The sequence below is a fragment of the Diachasma alloeum genome, unplaced genomic scaffold, assembly GCF_001412515.2.
Source record: "Diachasma alloeum isolate Michigan unplaced genomic scaffold, Dall2.0 Dall_scaffold_00210, whole genome shotgun sequence".
In the NCBI taxonomy this organism is placed as follows: domain Eukaryota; kingdom Metazoa; phylum Arthropoda; class Insecta; order Hymenoptera; family Braconidae; genus Diachasma; species Diachasma alloeum.
In genome coordinates this window covers 837941-858719 of record NW_021680375.1, presented here as the reverse complement: position 1 = coordinate 858719, position 20779 = coordinate 837941, and the positions used below count along the sequence as shown (strand labels likewise).

Genomic DNA, 20779 nt, shown 5'->3' with positions numbered 1-20779 from the left:
GATTTTTACCGCACGAATCACTGATCATTGATTAATGATCTGGAGAATTTCATTTTTTATTTTAGCTATTTTTTGAGATTTTATAAAGACAAAAAAAATTGTTTGACCCCGACGTGATTTGAACACGCAACCTTCTGATCTGGAGTCAGACGCGCTACCGTTGCGCCACGGAGTCATATGCGTTGAACAATAATTATAATTTGATCATGAAGTAGAGAGAAATAATCGGAGGAATTTAGAGTTTCAGAAATTTTAGGTAGTTTGGTTGGGAGAGATTTTCGTTCTTTTTTAATGGGAAATTCATTTCAGAATCTTTCCAAATTATTTCACATTTTTAATGAATTATTAATGGTTTTTCGTTGTTGAAAAATATTTTTAATTTTTTTACAATTATTGTTGATATTTTTTTGTTGTTGTGAATGAAATCAGTAGCGAAGCGGTAAAACGGTTCAAGTCACTTTTGACTATTGGCCAGTTTTCATAGAATATCTCGAAATCTAAGGCGAATAGCAAAATTTTTTTCATTACCTTTTTTATAACTCTCAATGCGCTCTATAAAAAAGATCTTCACAAAAATTTCGTTATCTCCCTTAGATTCGGAGATATTCCTCGAAAACTCCGCTAAGGGCCAAGTCGAGTTACATCGTTTTACCGTTTCGCTACTGAAATGAAAAAATTTTGTTTTATTTACCTAAAGAAAAAGGAAAAATAATTGGAGAAAGAAGCAAAAATGAAAAATTTGCCAGTATGCGAACTGCTAGGTTCTACTGTATTTAAATCTGGTGTGCATTCCCTATCCTATCAATATTAAATTTCTCTAATATTACAAGACTAGATCTGTGCGTGCGCTTATTTTTTTGTTGTGAAAATGAAAAAATCGAATTTATTAAACTTCATATACTCATAGATGTTTTATAAATATTGATAATGACTTAAAGAGAATTAAGAGAATGAAGAGTGAAACATCAATGAATAATTTTTAATTTTCGATTAATTCTTTTTTTTACTTTTTAAAATAATCTGATTAAAATCTGTAATTGTTGAAAAATGAGGGGCGGGTTATGAATTAATTTCCCAGAAAACTGAAAAAATTTCTTGAATTTTTCGGAAAATTCCAGTTTTCCAGCTAACCTTGGTAGCTCTTCAAAGATTTTTCTCGAATTATTTGGGAAACCGAAGAATTATCATGAATTTTGTAGAGTTTAGAATTTATGTATGAAAATCTGAGAAGGAAGACTTGATCATTTGTGCGTATGATAAATATGAAAAAATTAAAATTTGGAAAGTGAAGAATAATTTGTGTGTTGAAAAAATTTAGAAATACTATGTTTTTTTCTCATGATCAACAATTAGGCAATTTAAATATGTCTTGATATAAAGATAAACGTCACAAATGAAAAAATGAAAAATATGACGCAGAAAAAAGTTTTGCCATTTGAAGAATTTGAAAATACCGAGGATTTTTTTCAGCGACTACTTCACGTGACTCATTGATCAATCAAAATTGAGGATTAGCGGTCAGTCAGTTTCGAGATATTTCGATATAAAACAACTTCACGTTTCTTTCATAGGAATTTGCCCCTTACATTAATGAAGGTTTAAAATATGCTGATCAAATTTTTATAAATAGCATACTATTAATAATCTGATTTTGTCGAATGATGATGAATTAAAATTTGATAACATGGAACTGTAAATTTACCGCTCAGTGAATAATTCAAATTTCTTAAAACAGGATTTTCGATTACACAAATAATCGTCATCTTCTCACCTTAATTATTGATTGTTAAAATACTCAAAAATTTGAATATTTGAATTGATGATACTCAAGTAACTAAAAAATTTAAGAATGATTTTAACTAATTGCGGCTACAATATTTAACGGTAATTAAATATTATGGATTTGGCTATCCCTCTCCTGTTGGTAGGGATGGGCGATGTTTTAAAAAACATTATCGATTATCGAAGAATTTGCAATGTTTTTCACACTCGTGAAAAATCCGTCGCACTTGTATCGCCATATACAAATATAATTATGAGGCATAGATTGTGCTCTACGATTACTTGACTTGTTCAGAAATTTTTCTTCACCTTTTTCCTACATGCCCATTTTTGTAGAATACTGGAAATTATTCTGCAATTTTCGAATATTATGAATGCACTTACAGATACATATTTTACCACTGAGAAGTCGTAACAGCATCGGTATGCAGTAATAAATCACAAAATTTAAACATTGCAAAAATTTTGTTGAATTCATCGAGGTAAACAAGAGCCAGAATTATTTTTACCTTGAGAAATATAATAAATATTCATAAATAATTGTTGATTTAAAATGATGAATTAATGAAATAATGTCATTTTTATGACAATTATCGGTGCAAACTCCGGGTGGGGGTCACCAGAAATGTCTTGTGAAAACGAATGGACAGAAAATCCGGAGTGGGAGAAGCATCGGCGATGTCCGAGTAGTAGCGGACGGTGGCCGGTTCAATTGTACAAAATTCGCGGGCATCGGACTTATTCGACGTGTTCAGTGGAATATGACGGGTACCGGAGTCGAGTGCGGGATTATCAAACATGATAATCAACTTCGTCCAGGTTGTTTAATTAAAAGCAATCAAATAAGGGAGCATGGGGCAAAATGAAACACGGGGCAAAATGAAACAGTGGGAAAATCTCGTCATCTAAAGGAGATAGGACATTTTTGAAGAGGACCTTTTTTGTAGCTTGTAAAATTCTCTACAAAAAAGGTTTTCGTGAAAATCGTCCTATCTCCCTTAGATCACAAGATTTTCTTGCTGTTTCATTTTGCCCCGTGTTTCATTTTGCCCCACCGTCCCCTAATTAACGAAAAACAATGTCAATGAAAAAAGCAATTTACAAAAATCCGAAATAGTCAAATCAATTACGAGTGATTCATTTTTTAAAGTGAGGCTAATTGAAATTGTGAAAGAGGGAATTCAATTTCGAGAAAAAAATTATAAAAAAAAATTATTTAGTGACCAAAAAATTTTGTGAAATGTATGTTGTCAGTAAAACAATTCGATTTTTTTTAAATTATGATTTTGTTTGCCGAATTAAATTCACAATTAATTTTATTGCCAAAAATTGAAAAAATAATGAATTAGGTATGGGATATTGGATGAATATTCATAATAAAAAAAATTTTGAAGCGCAATGAAACTGTGAATGCATTCAAAAACAACAAATCGGTAAAAATGATTTCTGAATTCTAGTAAAAAAATCATCTAATTCATAAAAATTACAATGTTTTGGATGAAAATTTTCTATTTTTGTTCAATTTTATCGCATTTTTCCAACATAACTACCAAAATTCAGAGGCAACTTCGTGCCGTTTTTTCTCTCTGAGCAGAAAAATGCTGTGATTTATCATTGAACTGCGTAAATCCAGATTAAAATCATCCACGCACACCTCAGGAATATCGATAATATCGGCCTTGAATGTGCGATACACTGTTCCACATTGACAAAGTGCCAGTGACCCCGTAAAATTACTCGCAAAACGACTGAAAAGATAATAACAAAATAACAAAAATGCAATTCAATTTGGCGCGACTCCTGTCAATCATCTGTCACCGCGGCGATATGGATTTCGCGTTATCAATGATTTTTATTCAACAGGATTGGGTGCAAGGCATTGCCAATGTCTTCTGCTCTTCCTGGGCCTGGCGCTGGGCTACGCTAACCGGATATGCATGTCAATAGCTGTTGTTGCAATCGAGAAAGAAGTGAGTACAATCTCCCTTCATTGCCTCATAAAAAATTTCCAATTGTTTATTTATTCTTTAACAAATTGAGTAATTTTCCTGCGCAGCTCTCCCCCCTTCATTGATATCACTGGCAAAGTTTCCATTAGAAATTTTCCACATAAGTTGCTATGAATAGTTCATTCATGAAGATTAAAATTTTTTATTTGAAATGTAAACGAAAATAATTCCGCCCAGATAAGTTGAATTTATGGAGCAACTCAGTGACCATAAAACATGCAATAAAAATTAATCAGTAATGGGATCGTATCAACAGAACAGAACGAGTCAATTTTATAATAAATATTGAATTATCTTGGGGTGAATGATTCTGGGAAAAATGGGGAGACATTTTTTGTGGGGAATTTCGTCGGTTTCAAAGAGGTTTTCAGGCAAAGAGAAGAATGTTGTTTTACTTATCACGTTTTATGAATTGGGGTTCTGCAGAAATCTTTCCACTGCCAGATATCGAAATTGAATGAAGAATATCAGACACGTATTTTTTTATTTCAATAATAATGAAAATTTAGTGACAGGCAATTGAAAACGTCATTATTATGAATGTAACTGCTTAATTTTTCGTCGGTTTCGAAGAGAAGAAAAACGCATCTAATATTTGTGATCTAATTTAGAATGGCTCTATTTTTTCGATAATTTTGAAGATTATTAAAAACTGCAAAAAATTTCTGGAAAAGTGGATTAGGTTTGGAATCGCAATTTGTTTCTCAATTTAATGATTGATTTCGTTTTTTAAAGGGAGACCGCACTGACATTTCAACAATGACAGAGACCTTTATTTATCGCGCAGAGGAGTTTACAATTTTAGTTTTAATGTAAGAAAAAATCGAAAAAATTAGGTCTTAATTTTTCTTTGTTTTAGTAAATTTTCAATCCATTGGCATGAATTTTGGTTTACAAATTCAAAAAATATGCATAAATATAAAGTAGAATGACGTTTTTTAAAAATCTTCGTTTTTTTATTTTTGTGTTTTTTTTCCCGGAATTTCTACAGGTGAAAAATGGGGAAAATTATTCAAATTGAAGTTCATAGTGGATTATTAATGCATTTTTTCTTCATTTTTCTAATTATATTCTGACTAAATGATTCAAAAAATCTGAAAAGATCCTGCATTAATGATTTATCATGTAGTGAATATGACTAATTTTTTAAATTGTTCACCTCCAATTTTAGGACAAAAAATGTATCTGTGATCCGAAATTTGAGTCAGTCTGTTGGGAACTGCGTCATGAGGACACTTAAAGATTTTATTTCTCCAAATTCCAGTTGTTGATCAATAAAAAAATCACAATCTAATTTTGTCTCATTTCTTTTACATTAAAATTCAAGTATTAAACTTATCAGCACGACATTTCCATTATCATTAAAGACTAAGATCTGATTTTTTTCATTGAACATGAAAAAGTCGATAAATGTTTTGACACATTAGTTATTAACTATCAATTAGACACCAACTTTATAAATTTTTCTGCCGCACTTTATTTGAAAAATTCCCCAACTAAAAATGAACGACGTTAAATATTTCACCACCTCATTCAATAAACAAATGTTCCTGCAACAATTCAACTGATCGTGCGAAAAAAAAAAATCTCAGGAAGTTGGATTGGATTCCGGCAATGTTGGCACGATCCTGAGTTCATTCTTCTGGGGTTACACAGTGATGCAGATACCATCTGGCTATTTAGCAAGAATATGGAGTGCTAAAATGGTCTTAGGAATTGGTATACTGATAAATGGACTCGGTGGTCTTTTATGTCCAATTGTATACGACGAAGGTGGCTGGCTATATCTGTGTGCATGCAGAGTTATCATGGGACTGTGCCAGGCCTGTCTTCTGCCCTGTATTCACACTCTACTGTCCAAATGGGTACCACCGAACGAACGAGGACGACTGGGTAATGATAATTTTTTTTATAGGTCATAATTTAATTTATTCCGTAACATGTATACCCTACACGTATAGGTATGGGAGGTGTGTATCCTTCCAAGGGTCAAAGAACACTTTTTCCACGAGTGTCGAATCCCATTTTTCATCACAATGTGTGGAAAATGAGATTTTTCGACCTGTATAGAAATAAAATATTTTGATACGAGTGTGTAAAAAGGTTTTTTTGACCCGTGGGAGGTGTGTCCCGCTCGTCGAAGGCGAGTGCTACCATTTCAGGGGATTAAAGAATACTTTTCCCACGAGTGTCGAACCCTATTTTTCATCACAATGTGGGGAAAGTGGGATTTTGCGCACATGGAGCGTACGTAAAATGTCACTTTACCCACAAGTGATGAAAAAGTGGTTTTTGACCTCTGGGAGGTGTGTATCCTTTCAAGGGTCAAAGAACACTTTTTCCACGAGTGTCGAATCCCATTGTTCATCACAATGTGTGGAAAATGAGATTTTTCGACCCGAAAATTTTTCCCCTCTTGATGATTATCTTGTGCATTTTCTACAGGCACTATAACTTACGCTGGAGCACAATTTGGTACAGTTATTTCATATCCGATATCTGGCACTCTGATTGATGCCGCCGGATGGAGAAGTGTCTTCTATTTCTTCGGGGTTGCTGCCATCACTTGGTCGTTAATTTTTTTCTTCATTGGGTCTGATTCGCCAACTGCATCAGCTGAGAAAGTTTTCTGTGGTATCAGTGAGCATGAGAGGAAGTATATCGAGAGCAGTCTCGGAGTTTTTGAGGAACAGGACGCCGATGATGATAGAAGGGTGAGTTTTTTAAGGGGAGAACGCACTGAAATTTCAACATCGCAGGGGCTTTGTTTATCAGCCTGATGAGTTTACTACTTCAGTTTCAATGTAAAGAAATTAATGAAAAAAAAATTTGGTCCTTTTTTTTAGGGAATTTTCAACAATGTTCTCATAACGCAATTCACAATCGATTGATATGAATTTTGGTTGACCCACGCAGAATATATACGTGAATAAATCTGAATGAAGCTTTTTGAAAATCTTCGATTTTTATGCTTTGGGAATTTTTTTTCTCGAAATTGCTACAGGTGAAAAATCTGAAAAATTGTTCGAATTGAAACAAATAGGGAATCATTGAAATATAAATTCGTTCAGATGTTTTTCACCGTTTTTGTCATTACATTTTGAGTAAATGATTTATTATAATTTATTATTATGAATATTACTATTTTTAAAAAACGCCAGTTTTGAGAAACAAAATCCCAAAAATTCAAAAAATAGAAATTTTCAAAAAAGCTCACTTAGTCATGTTTGTGAACATATTATGCATGTATGAACCGAAATCAGAGTCAATCGGTTGAGACTTGCGTCATGAGAACGCTTGTGAGGATTTTATTCCTCTGAAGTTTCTTTCTGATCACCAAAAAATCAAAACCCAAGTTTTTCTCATTTTTTAACATAAAAACTGAAGTGCCCGGATGAAAAAGTTTAATAGAAAAACCAAACTAAGGAACCTATTGAACTTTCTATTAGTTTTTGACCGATCCTATTGAAATACTCAATAGAAAATATTCTATGAGAAAAAGTCAAAAGAATTCGATTCTTCTATACAACTTATTCCATTCAGATATTTTCTACAAAATTTCCTCGGCTCAAATTTTCCAAGTTTTTTTGTTTAACTTTCTTGATGAGAAGAAAAGAAAAATAGAATGAAAAAAGCTTAGGAAATTTGAGCCGAGGAAATTCTATAGAAAATATCTGAAGAGAAGAAGTTACATAGAAAAATCGAATTCTATTGACTGTTTCTAGGAAGTTCAATAGAAATCAAATCTCATTGTCTAACGAATTCGCTAAGTTTTTCTATTAAATTCTTTCGTGCTTGTGTTAAACTCATCAACACGATGAGTCGCAATTTGGAAATTTCAGAATGAATAAAAAATTAAAATTCCCTACTTCGGTTTCCACTAATTAAGTCATTCCATTGTTTTTCTTTCATTCAAGATAAGAAACGGTTCTTATCAATGTCGTATTAGATTAGCTAATGCCAGTTAGTGACCTTCTCAGCAGAGAATTAATTAAAGAATTTGATAGAAAAAAAAATTGTAAATTCTAATTTATTATTTACGACGACTTCACTGAAAGCATCATGAATAATTGTTGAAATACTTCGTTAAACGGTTTAGCGTTTGTTTTCTCACGACACGATTACGGAAAATGCTCATCAACGAAAACGGCCTTGGCCGGTTGAGTGATAATCCACCCGAGAAATACCTCGCAATTGTATCATCTCATTTTTAATTCCACTAAGAAGATAGCAATGGAATGTTTACATTTTTGCATCAACTCCCTCATGTTTTGACTATTCACTTATGCGTTCTTTTTATTTTCAAGAAATCAAAGACACCTTGGAGAGCTATATTGACTAGTGTGCCGTTCTGGGCACTTGTTATTGTTCACTGTGGACAGAATTGGGGATTCTGGATGTTACTCACTGAAATGCCGATCTATATGGCTGGAGTACTGGGATTCGATATCAAAGAGGTGATTGATAATTTCAGGTTCATTCAATTTTTACGCGGAGAAAAAAGTTGATGAAAAATTATCAAACAACACGCACGAAAAAATTTAATAGAAAAACCTATCGAATTCGTTGGAAAATTCTATTGAATTTCTATTAAACTTTCTATTAGTTTTTGGCTGATTCTATTGACATGTTCAATAGAAAACATTCAATAGAAAAAGTCAACAGAATTCGATTTTTCTATATAGCTTATTCTTTTCATATATTTTCTATAGAATTTGCTCGACGCAAATTTTCTAAGATTTTTTCATTCTATCTTTCTTTTCTTCTCAGCAAGAAAATCAAACGAAAAAACTTGGAAAATTCGAGCCGAGGAAATTCTATAGAAAATATCTCAATAGAATAAGTTATATAGAAAAATTGAATTCTATTGACTTTTCCTACTGAATATTTTCTATTGAGCATTTCAGTAGAATCGGCCAAAAACTAATAGAACAGTTCAATAGAAATTCAATAGAATTTTCTAACGAATTCGATAGATTTTTCTATTAAATTTTTTCGTCCGTGAAGTCATTTACGGGATACGTCAGTGAAATTTAAAAGTCTTCACTGGGCCTTGGGACTCATTAAACACCTTGTGATATATGACCGAATAAAACTTCATTTATTCCTGGTTTTACCTTCAAAATGCTCCTTGTGCCGTAGTTTTCGTATTATTTTACCTTTTTTTTTAAATTGTCATTACACTCCAAAGGATAAAGTTAAGCATTCGTAAATTAATAAATTACTCAATAAATAAATTCAGTAGCGAAGTGGTAAACCGGTTTAAATCGACCTATCTCCCAAATAAGTTTTTGAGGAATATTTCCGAATCTAACGGAGATAGCGAAATTTTCGTAATCACATTTGTTGTAGCTCTCAATCGGCTCTACAAAAAAGGTCATAACGAAAATTTTGCTATCTCCCTTAGATTCCGAGATATGATTATTGAAAACTGGTCAATAGTCAAAATTGACTTATACCGTTCTACCATTTCGCTACTGAATTAATCTTTCAATTGACAGAATGGACTGAAATCAGCACTTCCATACGTGACGATGCTGCTCCTGACGTTCCCAGTGAGCTGGCTCTCAGACTGGAGTGAGAAGAGAGGAGTATCACGTGGATTACTCCGCAAAATATGCAATACAATTGGTCACTGGGGCCCAGGACTTGCTCTAGTTGGCATTTGCTTCGTAGCACCTGGTGACACGGTCCTACCAGTTATACTATTGGTACTCGCTGGTGGATTGAACGTTGGGGCTATCTGTGGATTCCAGATCAATCACATGGATCTGAGTCCCAAATATGCTGGGCTACTAGTGTCATTCACCAACTGCGCTGCGTCAATCGTTGCCCTTTTGGCACCTCTGATTGTTGGCAGCATGGTTCCTGATTCGGTAAGTATCATTAACACTAATTGCAATCCCCCCCACCCTCGCCACCGAACTGACAAAATACTTCAATATTTAGCAAGGTTTATCGAATAGTTATCGAGATTGAAACAAGTCACTGGATTAATTATTAAATTAATCCGTTTTTAACGCCTCACTTACGGCGCCCATATAACGCAGCTTGGCCCAACGGCCGGAAGACTCACGGCGGGTCAACTCCGTTATTTAATGAACGATAACGTAAAAACAGTCGAACGAAAAAATTGAAATAAAATGCACTAGCTGTATTGAACTTTGAAATAAACTCCTAGAGAATTTCCTCATTTTTGACACCAATTGAAATGTTTGCCGACAATTGGTTGCCGAGATCTGCGAACATGCTAAATTTATTTGTGACAATCAAATTATTCAACAAATCGAAATTTAACTTCTGCCATTCGATAGAAGGATCATTGAAGTATTTTTAGTAAAAATTTCAAAATTTTTGGGGGAAATTGTGTCGATAAACGAGATGATTTAATATGATTGAATCGGTTGGATGTAAAATTTACATCTACAACTTTTGTTCGTAGAAAAAAATATTATAAATGCATTGAAAAAAAAAAAAGTCACTGCAGAGACAATTTCATTGACTTTCCAAATATCTTTTTCAAATGTCAATATGTCTCTTAGAATTCAAGAAAATGATTTTTTACTGTTGACGGAAAGGGTCGATACAATGCATTGACCCCGGCCGATAGAACAAGTTTATGGGTTCATGCATGGTATCGACGCCGTACGTGAGGGGTTAATTGATTAATGCAATAATTGATACTTGAAATTTTTCTCTTGCTATAATTTCTAAAAAAAAACATGGGCAACATCTCAAATCGAAAATGAGAACTCGAACATGATGGATATCTCGAATGAATGGAGAAAGTAAGGCGGTTAACAAACAAAAAAGAATTGAATACCATTCTATGAAACACGAATAAACGAATCATAATTGTCCAGATCATTTAGGTCAGAGGAAAATAGAATAATTCTTCTTTCTGAATAATGCGTTTACTAAGGTTTTCTTCGAACAAAGTTGATTAGAATTAATAGCTAGAATTATGAGATTATCTCACATTTTTTACGTTAAGGATAGGAGAATCTGAATGCAATATAGTGAAAATGATGATCGATTTTTGCACTCTGAACAAATAATATTAATATCCAAATACAAAATTTCTGATATGAATAAAAAGAAGCTGTGACTCAATATTCCAAATGAAGTTTTAATTTTTAATTTGGTGCTGAAAACACGAGATGACAATATTCTAAGCGCGGAATTATATTGATGAGATGAACAACAGATTAATTGAATTACCGTGTGAACTAACTAAAAATTGATAACAGTGTGGGCACGCACTTTTACCAGAGTATCAACAAACCCTGAATTCCAGAAATTTAGACTCTAAAGTGTGTTCTAGAAGGAATTGAATTGTAATTATGATTAAAATCTTATTCAGTGAGCATAGGAATTAGAACATGAGCAAATCATTTGTTGTAACATGAACATTTAACAGCTGATAAATTGAGACAAATGATTCTCACCAGTCGTATTGCTTTTTGCAATGAGAATTATTGTAAACAATTAACTGAAAAAAGGAATATCGAATCTGACAGGAAAAAATATTTATCTGTGCAGACAAGTGCAGATCAGTGGGCGATAGTTTTCTACATGTCGGGAGGCATCTACTTCCTCGGTAATCTGATCTTCATACTATTCGGGAGTGGTAAGACCCAGTGGTGGGACAACAGTGAACACTCGAACAAACATGACGACGACAAGTTCCTGAGGCCGCGAGCATCCTCGATCGTTCCTGGTGATGCCATACTGCCTTAAGGGGAGACGGAACCCCTTTGTCTACATCAAATCTTAGAATTGTGTTTTCTCCTACAATTATTAATTTCTATCTACGAAATGACTTTATCGACTCGATTATCGCATTGTTGAGTCAATGAAGTAGTTTAACGAATAAAAAATAATAATTGCAGGAGAAAACACAATTCTAAAGATTCATATGAACGCAGGGGCTGTTTCCCCTTAAGACTTGTCATTCCGTAGTATAGATGGGTTCGAGTCTCCTGACGTATCGAGACTCGCTCAAGATACAAATGAGGAAACTGATATAATTTCTACAGTGTAGAATTGAACTTTCATCTTGTTGAGAGATTGATTGTTGGATAAGATCATTTTTCATGAACTTTTTAGGATAAAAATACTGTTGAGCAGATGACAGAGGAGGTAGTAGAAAACTCTAGCGCATTCTATTGGAAATTGTATCATGATGAAGTTGAAATAATTAATGCTGTAATTAATTAATAATTCCTAATTAAATGGTTGAATTTATTTTTTAAATTGTTTAAAGGTAAATTTCCCTGGTAAATGCGCTCGGATTTTCTATCAGATTTTGAATTTGATTGTAAGATATCAAGTGTTATTTATTACTCATTTTGTAAGTTCATTTTTCTTGTAAGATTATAATAAAGTCTTTTTTTAATTAATTATTCAATTTCAATTATTTCAATTAATTATTTTCTCGAATAATAAAGAATACACGATAAGAAGACGGAGAAATTGATTCTCGGTTCTTTGAAAATTTGATCAACATTCCGAGGTGATTATCGATCACAGACCATCAGTGGATAGAATTTTATCACGTGCTCACGTGACAATGAAAACGTTATCCTAAAGATTGACGAATTAAGCGGAAACGTGAGTGGGAGGAATGCTGGATTTTCCTGCTGAACAAAATTAAGGAAGAATAGCCAGCGAATTAACTTTGCTGAATGAATGAATATTTAAAGAGTACAGTCCACTATGGCAGGTAGGGGAGTCAAGTGTGTTGACATCGAGGCTGATATAGCTTCTCCAGGTTTGAGAATAGGAAAGATTAGTTCATAGGAAAAAAGATTTCCAGAAAAGAAAATTCAATAACACGTAATTTTATAAAATTAAAATATAAATAATTTATTAGGTGAGTATTTCTCGCGACTTTAATAATCCGCGATTATTTTTGAAAAATTTACGATCACTTTTTCAATCATTAATTGTTTTAGAATATTTTATCGTTGCTGATTTAGTTTTCAATTGAATAATTGGGTTTGCGGTTCCCCCTGGAAAAACGGAAAATCTCACCCTTTGAAAATCTGAAAAAAAAACCTTTTTAAGTTTTCACTTTTCCCACATACTTTTGAGAGTTCTGAATAGCCCGTCGCTTAAATAGTTGGAATCAACCTTCACCCGGCTAAAAAATTCGGTTTTGGCGAATGTCGACTTTCCCTAGGGAGAAAGTCGACATTCGTATATGATTCTCACCGGTCGTATTGCTTTCTGCAATGAGAATGAATATAAACAATTAATTCAAAAAAGGAATATCGAATCTGACAAGAAAAAGGGCATCCGTTGGTCAGTCTAAAAAATTACAGAATTTTCCTCGAACATGAGTAAATTAAATTTTTGGAAAATGGATAAACATCCTTAACACCTAATGAAAAATGAATAATTTTTTTCATTCGTAAAAATAAACAATATTGTCAACAGGAGGATGGGGTGTGAGACACTGGCAATGTCTCATATACTTCGTGGGCTACACAATTGCGTACTCAAACAGGATTTGCATGTCAATAGCGATAATCGCAATTCAAGACGAGCGGAAGGACAAAGGTGGATTAACTTCAAACAACGTTGGTATAATCCTGAGTTCATTTCTCTGGGGTTACACAGCGATGCAGATACCATCTGGCTATTTAGCGAGAATATGGAGTGCCAAAATGGTTTTTGGAATTGGCATATTTATAAATGGATTCGGTAGCATTTTATGTCCAATTGTATTTGATGAAGGTGGCTGGATGTATCTGTGCGCATGCAGAGTTGTCATGGGACTATGTCAGGCCTGTTGTCTGCCCTGTATTCACACTCTGTTGTCAAAATGGGTGCCGCCGAACGAACGGGGACGAGTGGGTAATAATTTTCCCTTAATAATTATTAAAGAAAAAAAAATTCTGTAGCGAAATGGGAGGACAGGATGACTCGACTTGATTTCAGAGTGATTTTTTGACTGTCTTCGAATTAAAGTGGTGTGAGCCCCCCTTAAGGTCATCAGACCCTCATGATCACTTCGTTCGTCCCACCTTTTGACCCTTAACACCGTTTGATCCTTATAACTACACGGAGAGAAATATTCAAGAAAAATTACGGAACATTTCACGTAATCCGCAAGCGAGAATCGTTTTCAGTGAATTTCTATAGGAATATAAGAGAATAAATCTGAAACGTTCAGTAAATTTTCGGGTCTGTCACCGAAAAAATACGAAAAAGTCACGTAATTTTTCTGGAAGTTGTAAAATCTAACCGAAACTTCAAGACTTATTATGCCTCAGAACATGAAAATTCTTGGATGTTTAAGAATTTTTACGAAAAGTTCCGGAAAAATTACGGAACGTGTTGTTAAAATCTCCCCCTCATGGTGACTCATGGCTAGCCGTGAGGCGTCGGACGGATGAGTAATTTTTACGGAACAGATCGTAGAATTTACGTGACGATTGACACTTTTTATTGAATTTTACTTCGCTCCCAGATTACGTTTCGAAACGTAATTTTTACGTCTTTTTTCTGGTAATTTTTATTGAATATTTCTCTCTGTGTACTCTTTTCCCGTGGAAAAATGACCGGGGCTATAGGTATCTTATAAGAAGCCCACGGAACATAAATATTCGGGAGGCGATAAAAGTGCCGAGAGTGGGGGTAGGCCTCGAACGCTCGGAGCGCAAGGTATCTTATAGTGAGGTATCTTATACGAAGCCTCTTCTGTAAAATAAACTCATCTTGATCCACCACTTCGCTACCAATTAGGCTTATCCTCTCTGTTTTCACTTGATCAACCTTGGACATGTCCTACAGGCACTATGACCTACGCTGGAGGACACTTTGGCACAGTCATTTCCTACCCAATATCCGGTGCTCTGATTGATGCAGCTGGATGGAGAAGTGTCTTCTATTTCTTCGGGGCGGCTGCCATCATTTGGTCATTAATTTTCTTCTTCCTTGGGTCTGATTCACCAGCTGCATCAGCGGAGAAAGTCTTCTGTGGTATCGATAAGCATGAGAGGAAGTATATTGAGAGCAGTCTCAGAGGGTTGCGAGAAGAAACAGTGGCTGATGATCAAAAGGTGAGGATTGCTTATTGATGACAAGAATTTTTCGAGAGATATTTGTTTCTATCGCAGAACACGAAGACCCCTTGGAAAGCGATATTAACCAGTCTACCCTTCTGGTCACTGCTCATTGCACACTGCGGAAATAATTGGGGATCTTTCATACTTCATAATGAAATACCAATGTACATGGGTGGAGTTCTTGGATTCGGCATCAAAGAAGTGAGCGATAACTACTTGTGATAACACATGTTGTCCTATTAAGTTGTAAAACATCTTAATTATTTATTTATTTATTTATTCATATATTTTCAATGAAATTTGTTGCAAATTCTTACAAGAACTTGCAAATAGCCATCGCTCTCAGCCCTCAGTTAAGTATTTACAATTTAAGTACATAACAGTTGATAATAGTAGCAAAACAGTCAGTTTATATGTTCATTTTATTGAGTGAAGATGACTGGTATTAACCCCCTGAGGGAATGGGCGTTTCCCCCGCTCTACGCACTTTCCGTAAGAATTGCCGGTCCCCACTCCGCCGGATAAAGTACTATTCAAGTCGACTTTTACCGTAGAGCGTGAACTTTGTAGAAAAATGTAACTTCGGGGGAGATTTTTTGAACGTTGAAATATTCCACGCTGTTATAATTACACGGGGAGAAATATTCAATAAACAATACGTATCTTTTCTGTAATTCCGGAGCGAAATGTGGTTGTAGGAAATTTTGCGGAACTGTCACGGAATTTTTCCAGTGTTCCGTAATTTTTTTTTTTTTAATGTCCTGTGAAAAATTACGTTACCGTCACTTGAATTTGCTGAGTCGATTCCGTAATCCGTGAGCGAATTGTGAGTCCCGTAATTTTTACTGAACATTTCTCTTCGTGTACAGTCGACTCTTCTTAGCTCTCCCCGGAGAGCTAGAGGTTGCCCTTTCCCTACGCTTAAGGGGCGTGTTTTGCAAGAGAGACGCTGTGACTATTGAAGCGAGAACGTTACAGCCCTCTCCATATTCCAAGGCACACTTCTCCTCTGGGGCTGTTTGTCCGCGGGGGGCGTTACAAAAATTTAAGCTAGGTCTACAATACTTTAAAGACTTACTCACGAATCATTAGACTCTCGTCTTATCTACTTCTTATCTGCACAATCTACACTTTCTCTTCGACTACTAACAGTCAAGCACGAAAAAATTTCATAGAATACTACTATAACAAATCTGGCGAATTCCCTAAACAATTTTATTGAATTTCTATTGAATTTTCCATTAGTTTTTGTCCAATTCTATTCAAATATTTAATAGAAAATATTCTATAAAATTTCTTCCGCTCAAATTTTCTACATTTTTTTTATTCTATTTTTTTTCTTCTCAATAAGTAAATCAAACAAAAAAATTGGTAAATTTGAACCGAGAAAATTTTATAAGAAATATCTCAATTTTTTATTATTATTTTTTCCCGAATATTTCGATAGAATCCGCCAAAAACGAATACAAAATTCAATAGAAATCCAATCAAATTGTCTAGCGAATTCACTAAGTTTTTCTATTAAATATTTCCACAATTCAATGCCGGAACATTCATAGCAGTTCATAAACTTTGCTTCCTGTAATGAAAAAATTGATGAATTTTTGCCTCAAATAAATAGAAATTATTAATCATCTCATTTTTGGCTATTCTCAACAACAGAATGGACTGAAATCGGCACTACCATTCGTAGCCGTTTTGCTTCTGACAGTTCCGGTGAGTTGGCTGTCAGACTGGAGTGAGGGGAGAGGGGTATCTCGTGGATTATTACGCAAATTATGCAATACAATCGGTCACTGGGGAAAAGGACTTGTATTCGTTGGCATATGCTTCGTACCACCAGGTGATACGACACTACCAGTTGTACTCTTGGTACTCGCTGGTGGATTGGGCGTTGGGGCTATATGCGGATTCCAGATCAATCACATGGATCTGAGTCCCCGATATGCTGGACTACTTGTGTCATTCACCAACTGCGCCGCGTCAGTAGTTGCTCTTTTGGCACCTCTGATCGTTGGAAAAGTTGTGACTGATTCGGTAAGTCTCTGATGATGTTTCATGATGAAGAACAACTTCGTACAATATGCACTGATGATCTTGTAGATTGGGGAGTTTCAGCACAGGCAGGAAACTTTTTTCAATATTTCTTCATTTTACGCACGAACAAATTTAATAGAATCGATAAACAATTTTATTGGATTTCTATTGAATTTTCTATTAGTTTTTTGGACGATTTTAGTGAATTTTCAAGACAAAATATTGAAGACAAAGTCAATAGAATTCGATTTTTCAATAGAACTAATTATATCGAGATTAGAATTTCTAGAATTTCAGACTATTTTTCTTTTCTTTTCGTCAAGAAAATCAAACAAAAACCAGAAAATTTGAGCCGAGAAAATTCTATAGAATTCTATTGACTTTTTCTATAGAATATTTTATATTGAACATCTTAATAGAATCGGCCAAAAACTAACAGAAAGTTTAACAGAAATCCAATAGAATTGTCTAGCGAATTCGCTAGGTTTATCCATGAAATTTTTTCATCCGTGTTTTCCCCTCCGAAAGCTTTAAAAAACAGTCCCTTTGCCTGTAAATAAAAACTTTTGGAGGAAACAATTATATTTTCACGAGAAAAAAACAAATTTTGAAACTTTTTGCTCTTTTGAACAAAAAATAAAATTTCAGGAATAAGTAAACAAAATGTATTCATTCGCATGATTATAATGACAATCTTTTTCTCCGCAGAGTGATGTCGATCAGTGGAAGATTATTTTCTTCACATCCGGAGGGATTTATTTCCTAGACAATTTGATGTTCATTTTGTTTGGGAGAGGTGAGACCCAGTGGTGGGACAACAGTCAACACTCGGAAAAATTCAGAAGTCAGACGCCGTTGAGATCTCGAGCATCTTCGATTGTTCCTGATGATGCTCTAATACTTTGAGACAATCATCAATTTCCACCATACAACATCCAATTGTCAATTTTTGGTAATAAATTAGGAATTTGCTTCCGAATGGAATTTCTATGACGATGTATTTTAAATTGAATTCAATGATTCCTTTAATTGAACATTGCCCTAACGTTAAAATTTTTTACCTTTCTCTGAATATTAGTTTCATATTAAATTTTTTCAACAACAGATGATGAAATGAATCTCATTATCGAACCCGGTCAAGATGGCATTGAATGAATATTTTAAATCACAATTAGATTTATTTAAAACCTTATTTTTTCAGTTATCGTCGAAAAAAGGATCGTCGGAAGACGATCTTCTGAGGCCAAAATTAGTGAGACAAAAAATGTGAAATTTAGTATTTCACAAATACAATACTTCCATTTGGCAGCAAAAATGGAATCCATATTTTGAATTTCTCCTCTCTCTTCATGTTTCCTCACCATACCGATAAAATCGAAGCCCTAATCAAATGGATTCACTATTGGTCCTACTGCGCAGCCGACTGCGCAACTTTGAACCGGCCCACCTGATCACAATTGTTGGGTATTCAGACGATTCAAATTCAAAATCGAAATAAATGAATAAAATTCGTGAAGCAGTGGTCATGGGAATTAGTGAATTGAATGAAATATTCTCATCAGTTGACGATTTATTTCGGAGTTCGTGCACGCGTCGTGCGTAGAAGGTAGAGAAGAAAGGAAATGTTAAAAAACGGAAATCCCAAGGTAGACTCGGTTGCTACTGTTGAAAAAAAAGAGTCTGACTGGATCACTTTGGGGTTGTTTCTTCAGGAATAAATTATTCCTGAGAGCAAGAATTGCAATGAGTTCTTGTCTCTAATTACGTAATTATAAGAAATGTGAACACTATGAGTTCACGAATTAATGAAATTGTGTTATAAATTCATATCAGTCGAAATCTCGAGATAAACCTTCTTGATCACGATATTTGGGGGTTATTAGCCCACCTCTGGAACAACACAGACACACCTACCAAATTCCAAGCTTTCTTTTGGGAGCCGCAAACAGATATAGTATACTAATGAAGTTATGGTTTCCCTCGGCATGGTATGCCCATCTGTTATCAGTCCTGCTATCGTAAAAATTCCAATGGAAAATTCAAGGCTATCAACTGTTAATGAAGCCTGATAAATAGATGTAGAGTAGGAGTGCTTAGTGTTGATTGAAACTATTAGACTATTTCCTCCTTCAGGTAAACCTGTATATCATGATCCACGAGTGGGGGGAAAAGATCTCAGTGACAAGTCAACGGGACAATAAGTTCGAACACAATATCTGTTGATGTAAGTCATTTGACAAGTGGTGTGGAACATGGTAACTGCCACAGAAGAAGATACCGGGAAGGATGATTGTGTGCGCCCTCGAGGTCTGTATAAAAGAAATCGTTATTCATCGGAAAGGAGTGACAGAAAGAATTATTTAATTACGAATTATGCAATTAATGTCGAAAAAGATTATTAAATAGTTCTCGTATTCAGAATAAAATTTAATTCTAATACTCAAATTGCAAAGTCGGGAAATTTAACTGTCTCAATCAAATGTGGTTGGCAGCTTTATTTTGTTTTTCACGGACGAAAAATTTTTATAATAAAACAAAAATCTAGCGAATTTACTGTAAAATTCTATTAGATTTCTATTGAACTTTCTGTTAGTTTTTCGCTGTTTCTACTGAAAAATTCCTCAGCGTATCTGCATTTTTTTTTCAATAGAAACGTTCAATAGAAAATATTCTATAGGAAAAATCAATAGAATTCGATTCTTCCATACAACTAATTCTATGCAGATATTTTCTAGAAAAATTCCTCGGCTCAGATTTTTTACGTTTCTTTATTTGATTTTTTTAATGGAAGGAGAAGAAAAACTCAGTAGAAAATACTTAGAAAATTCATGGGGAGGAATTCCTATAGAAAATGTCTCAATAGATAAAATTGCGTAGAAATTCTACTGATTTTTTACATAAAATAGTTTCAATCGGACATTTTCTATTTAAAAAAGACAGTAAAGCTACGTAATTCTTTAATAGAAATTCAATATAATTTTCTAACGAATTCCTAGATTGTTGTATGAAATTTTTGCGTCATCATGTACCCCCCGAATAATGACCTAATTATTGAATTTCAGGGACAGGGCTGGGGCTCAGGCACTGTCAATGCGTCATGCTTTTCCTGGGCTATGCAATTGCCTATACAAACAGAACCTCTCTCTCCCTGGTAGTCGTCGGAATTCAAGAAGAGGAAAAGAGAGTAAATACCCCATAATCTATCTGTTAGAATAATTGAATCGAACCTAGCAGTTCGCATACTGGCAAAACGCACAGGACCTAACTGTTTACATATTTTCGCTCTAGATGTTCGCATATTACGAATCGCCCTCTTACCTCTTCTGTAATTAATCACCTGAATCCGAGACATGCGCATAGCCCAATGCGCACATCTGGTATTTCAAATTCGATTTAAAGTCGATTGAATAATCGGCCTTCAATTGAAAACCCGAGTTGAAGACCCGAGTTTGTAGCAAAGATGTCAGACAAGATATGAATGTTTTTTTGAGCTCAAACGAAAGAGCGGGTCGAGAAATGGCGTGCTAGGACCTCTAAAGATGGTTTTGAACCAGGGGAGACTCCTAGACCCCAATGATCTATACCTACTCCTAGACCCCATTGTCCTCCTAGACAATGATGTCACAACTCTGCTGTTCAATTGAAAACAGACATCATCTTTAGAGACATTTGTCATGTTTAGAGGCTCTGGCACGTCATTTCTCGACCCGCTCTTTCATTTCAGACCAAAAAAACATTCATATCTTGTCTGACATCTCTGCTACAAACTCCGGTCATCAACTCTGGTGTTCAGTTGAAATTGGAATTGTTAATTTACACAATAATAGGATTGCATTGACGATTTTTTCTTAACTCGCAAAAATCTTCAAACAATTT

At 34.5% G+C, this 20779-nt stretch overlaps 3 protein-coding genes and 1 non-coding gene across 4 annotated transcripts in view; 3 read left to right on the top strand and 1 right to left on the bottom strand.

Moving 5' to 3' along the window:
- Positions 1–103: 103 nt before the first annotated feature.
- Trnaw-cca lies at positions 104–175 on the bottom strand. The gene has a single exon. It is a non-coding gene; the product is annotated as a tRNA-Trp (tRNA).
- A 2956-nt stretch (positions 176–3131) lies between these two features.
- On the top strand, positions 3132–11597 carry LOC107036566 (putative inorganic phosphate cotransporter). Its single transcript, XM_029125993.1, has 7 exons — positions 3132–3215; positions 3646–3752; positions 5384–5684; positions 6237–6505; positions 8099–8248; positions 9293–9667; positions 11334–11597. The coding sequence occupies exons 2-7, from the start codon at positions 3720–3722 to the stop codon at positions 11529–11531; spliced, it is 1326 nt and encodes a 441-aa protein (XP_028981826.1). The 5' UTR covers positions 3132–3215; positions 3646–3719; the 3' UTR covers positions 11532–11597.
- A 912-nt stretch (positions 11598–12509) lies between these two features.
- On the top strand, positions 12510–17809 carry LOC107036565 (putative inorganic phosphate cotransporter). The gene is made up of 6 exons (XM_015254603.1): positions 12510–12564; positions 13233–13652; positions 14592–14860; positions 14918–15067; positions 16529–16903; positions 17612–17809. The coding sequence occupies exons 1-6, from the start codon at positions 12510–12512 to the stop codon at positions 17807–17809; spliced, it is 1467 nt and encodes a 488-aa protein (XP_015110089.1).
- Positions 17810–19140: 1331 nt separating this feature from the next.
- Positions 19141–20779, top strand: part of LOC107036600 (putative inorganic phosphate cotransporter) — a 14360-nt gene continuing 12721 nt past the window's right edge. Inside the window, exons 1-2 of the mRNA XM_015254658.2 lie at positions 19141–19210; positions 19966–20087. Coding sequence (XP_015110144.1) covers positions 19156–19210; positions 19966–20087 — 177 coding nt within the window. The 5' untranslated portion in view covers positions 19141–19155. The remainder of the gene's footprint in view (positions 19211–19965; positions 20088–20779) is intronic.

What these genes read in the sequence shown, in the direction of transcription:
- LOC107036566 (XM_029125993.1), top strand. Translation starts at nt 3,720, where the DNA reads ATGTCAATAGCTGTTGTTGCAATCGAGAAAGAA. An exon ending in TTGTTGCAATCGAGAAAGAA is followed by an intron (nt 3,753 to 5,383) that starts GTGAGTACAATC and finishes AAAAAATCTCAG; the next exon opens with GAAGTTGGATTGGATTCCGG. An exon ending in ACGCCGATGATGATAGAAGG is followed by an intron (nt 6,506 to 8,098) that starts GTGAGTTTTTTA and finishes TTTATTTTCAAG; the next exon opens with AAATCAAAGACACCTTGGAG.
- LOC107036565 (XM_015254603.1), top strand. Translation starts at nt 12,510, where the DNA reads ATGGCAGGTAGGGGAGTCAAGTGTGTTGACATCGAGGCTGATATAGCT. An exon ending in GAACGAACGGGGACGAGTGG is followed by an intron (nt 13,653 to 14,591) that starts GTAATAATTTTC and finishes CATGTCCTACAG; the next exon opens with GCACTATGACCTACGCTGGA. An exon ending in GAAAAGTTGTGACTGATTCG is followed by an intron (nt 16,904 to 17,611) that starts GTAAGTCTCTGA and finishes TTTTCTCCGCAG; the next exon opens with AGTGATGTCGATCAGTGGAA.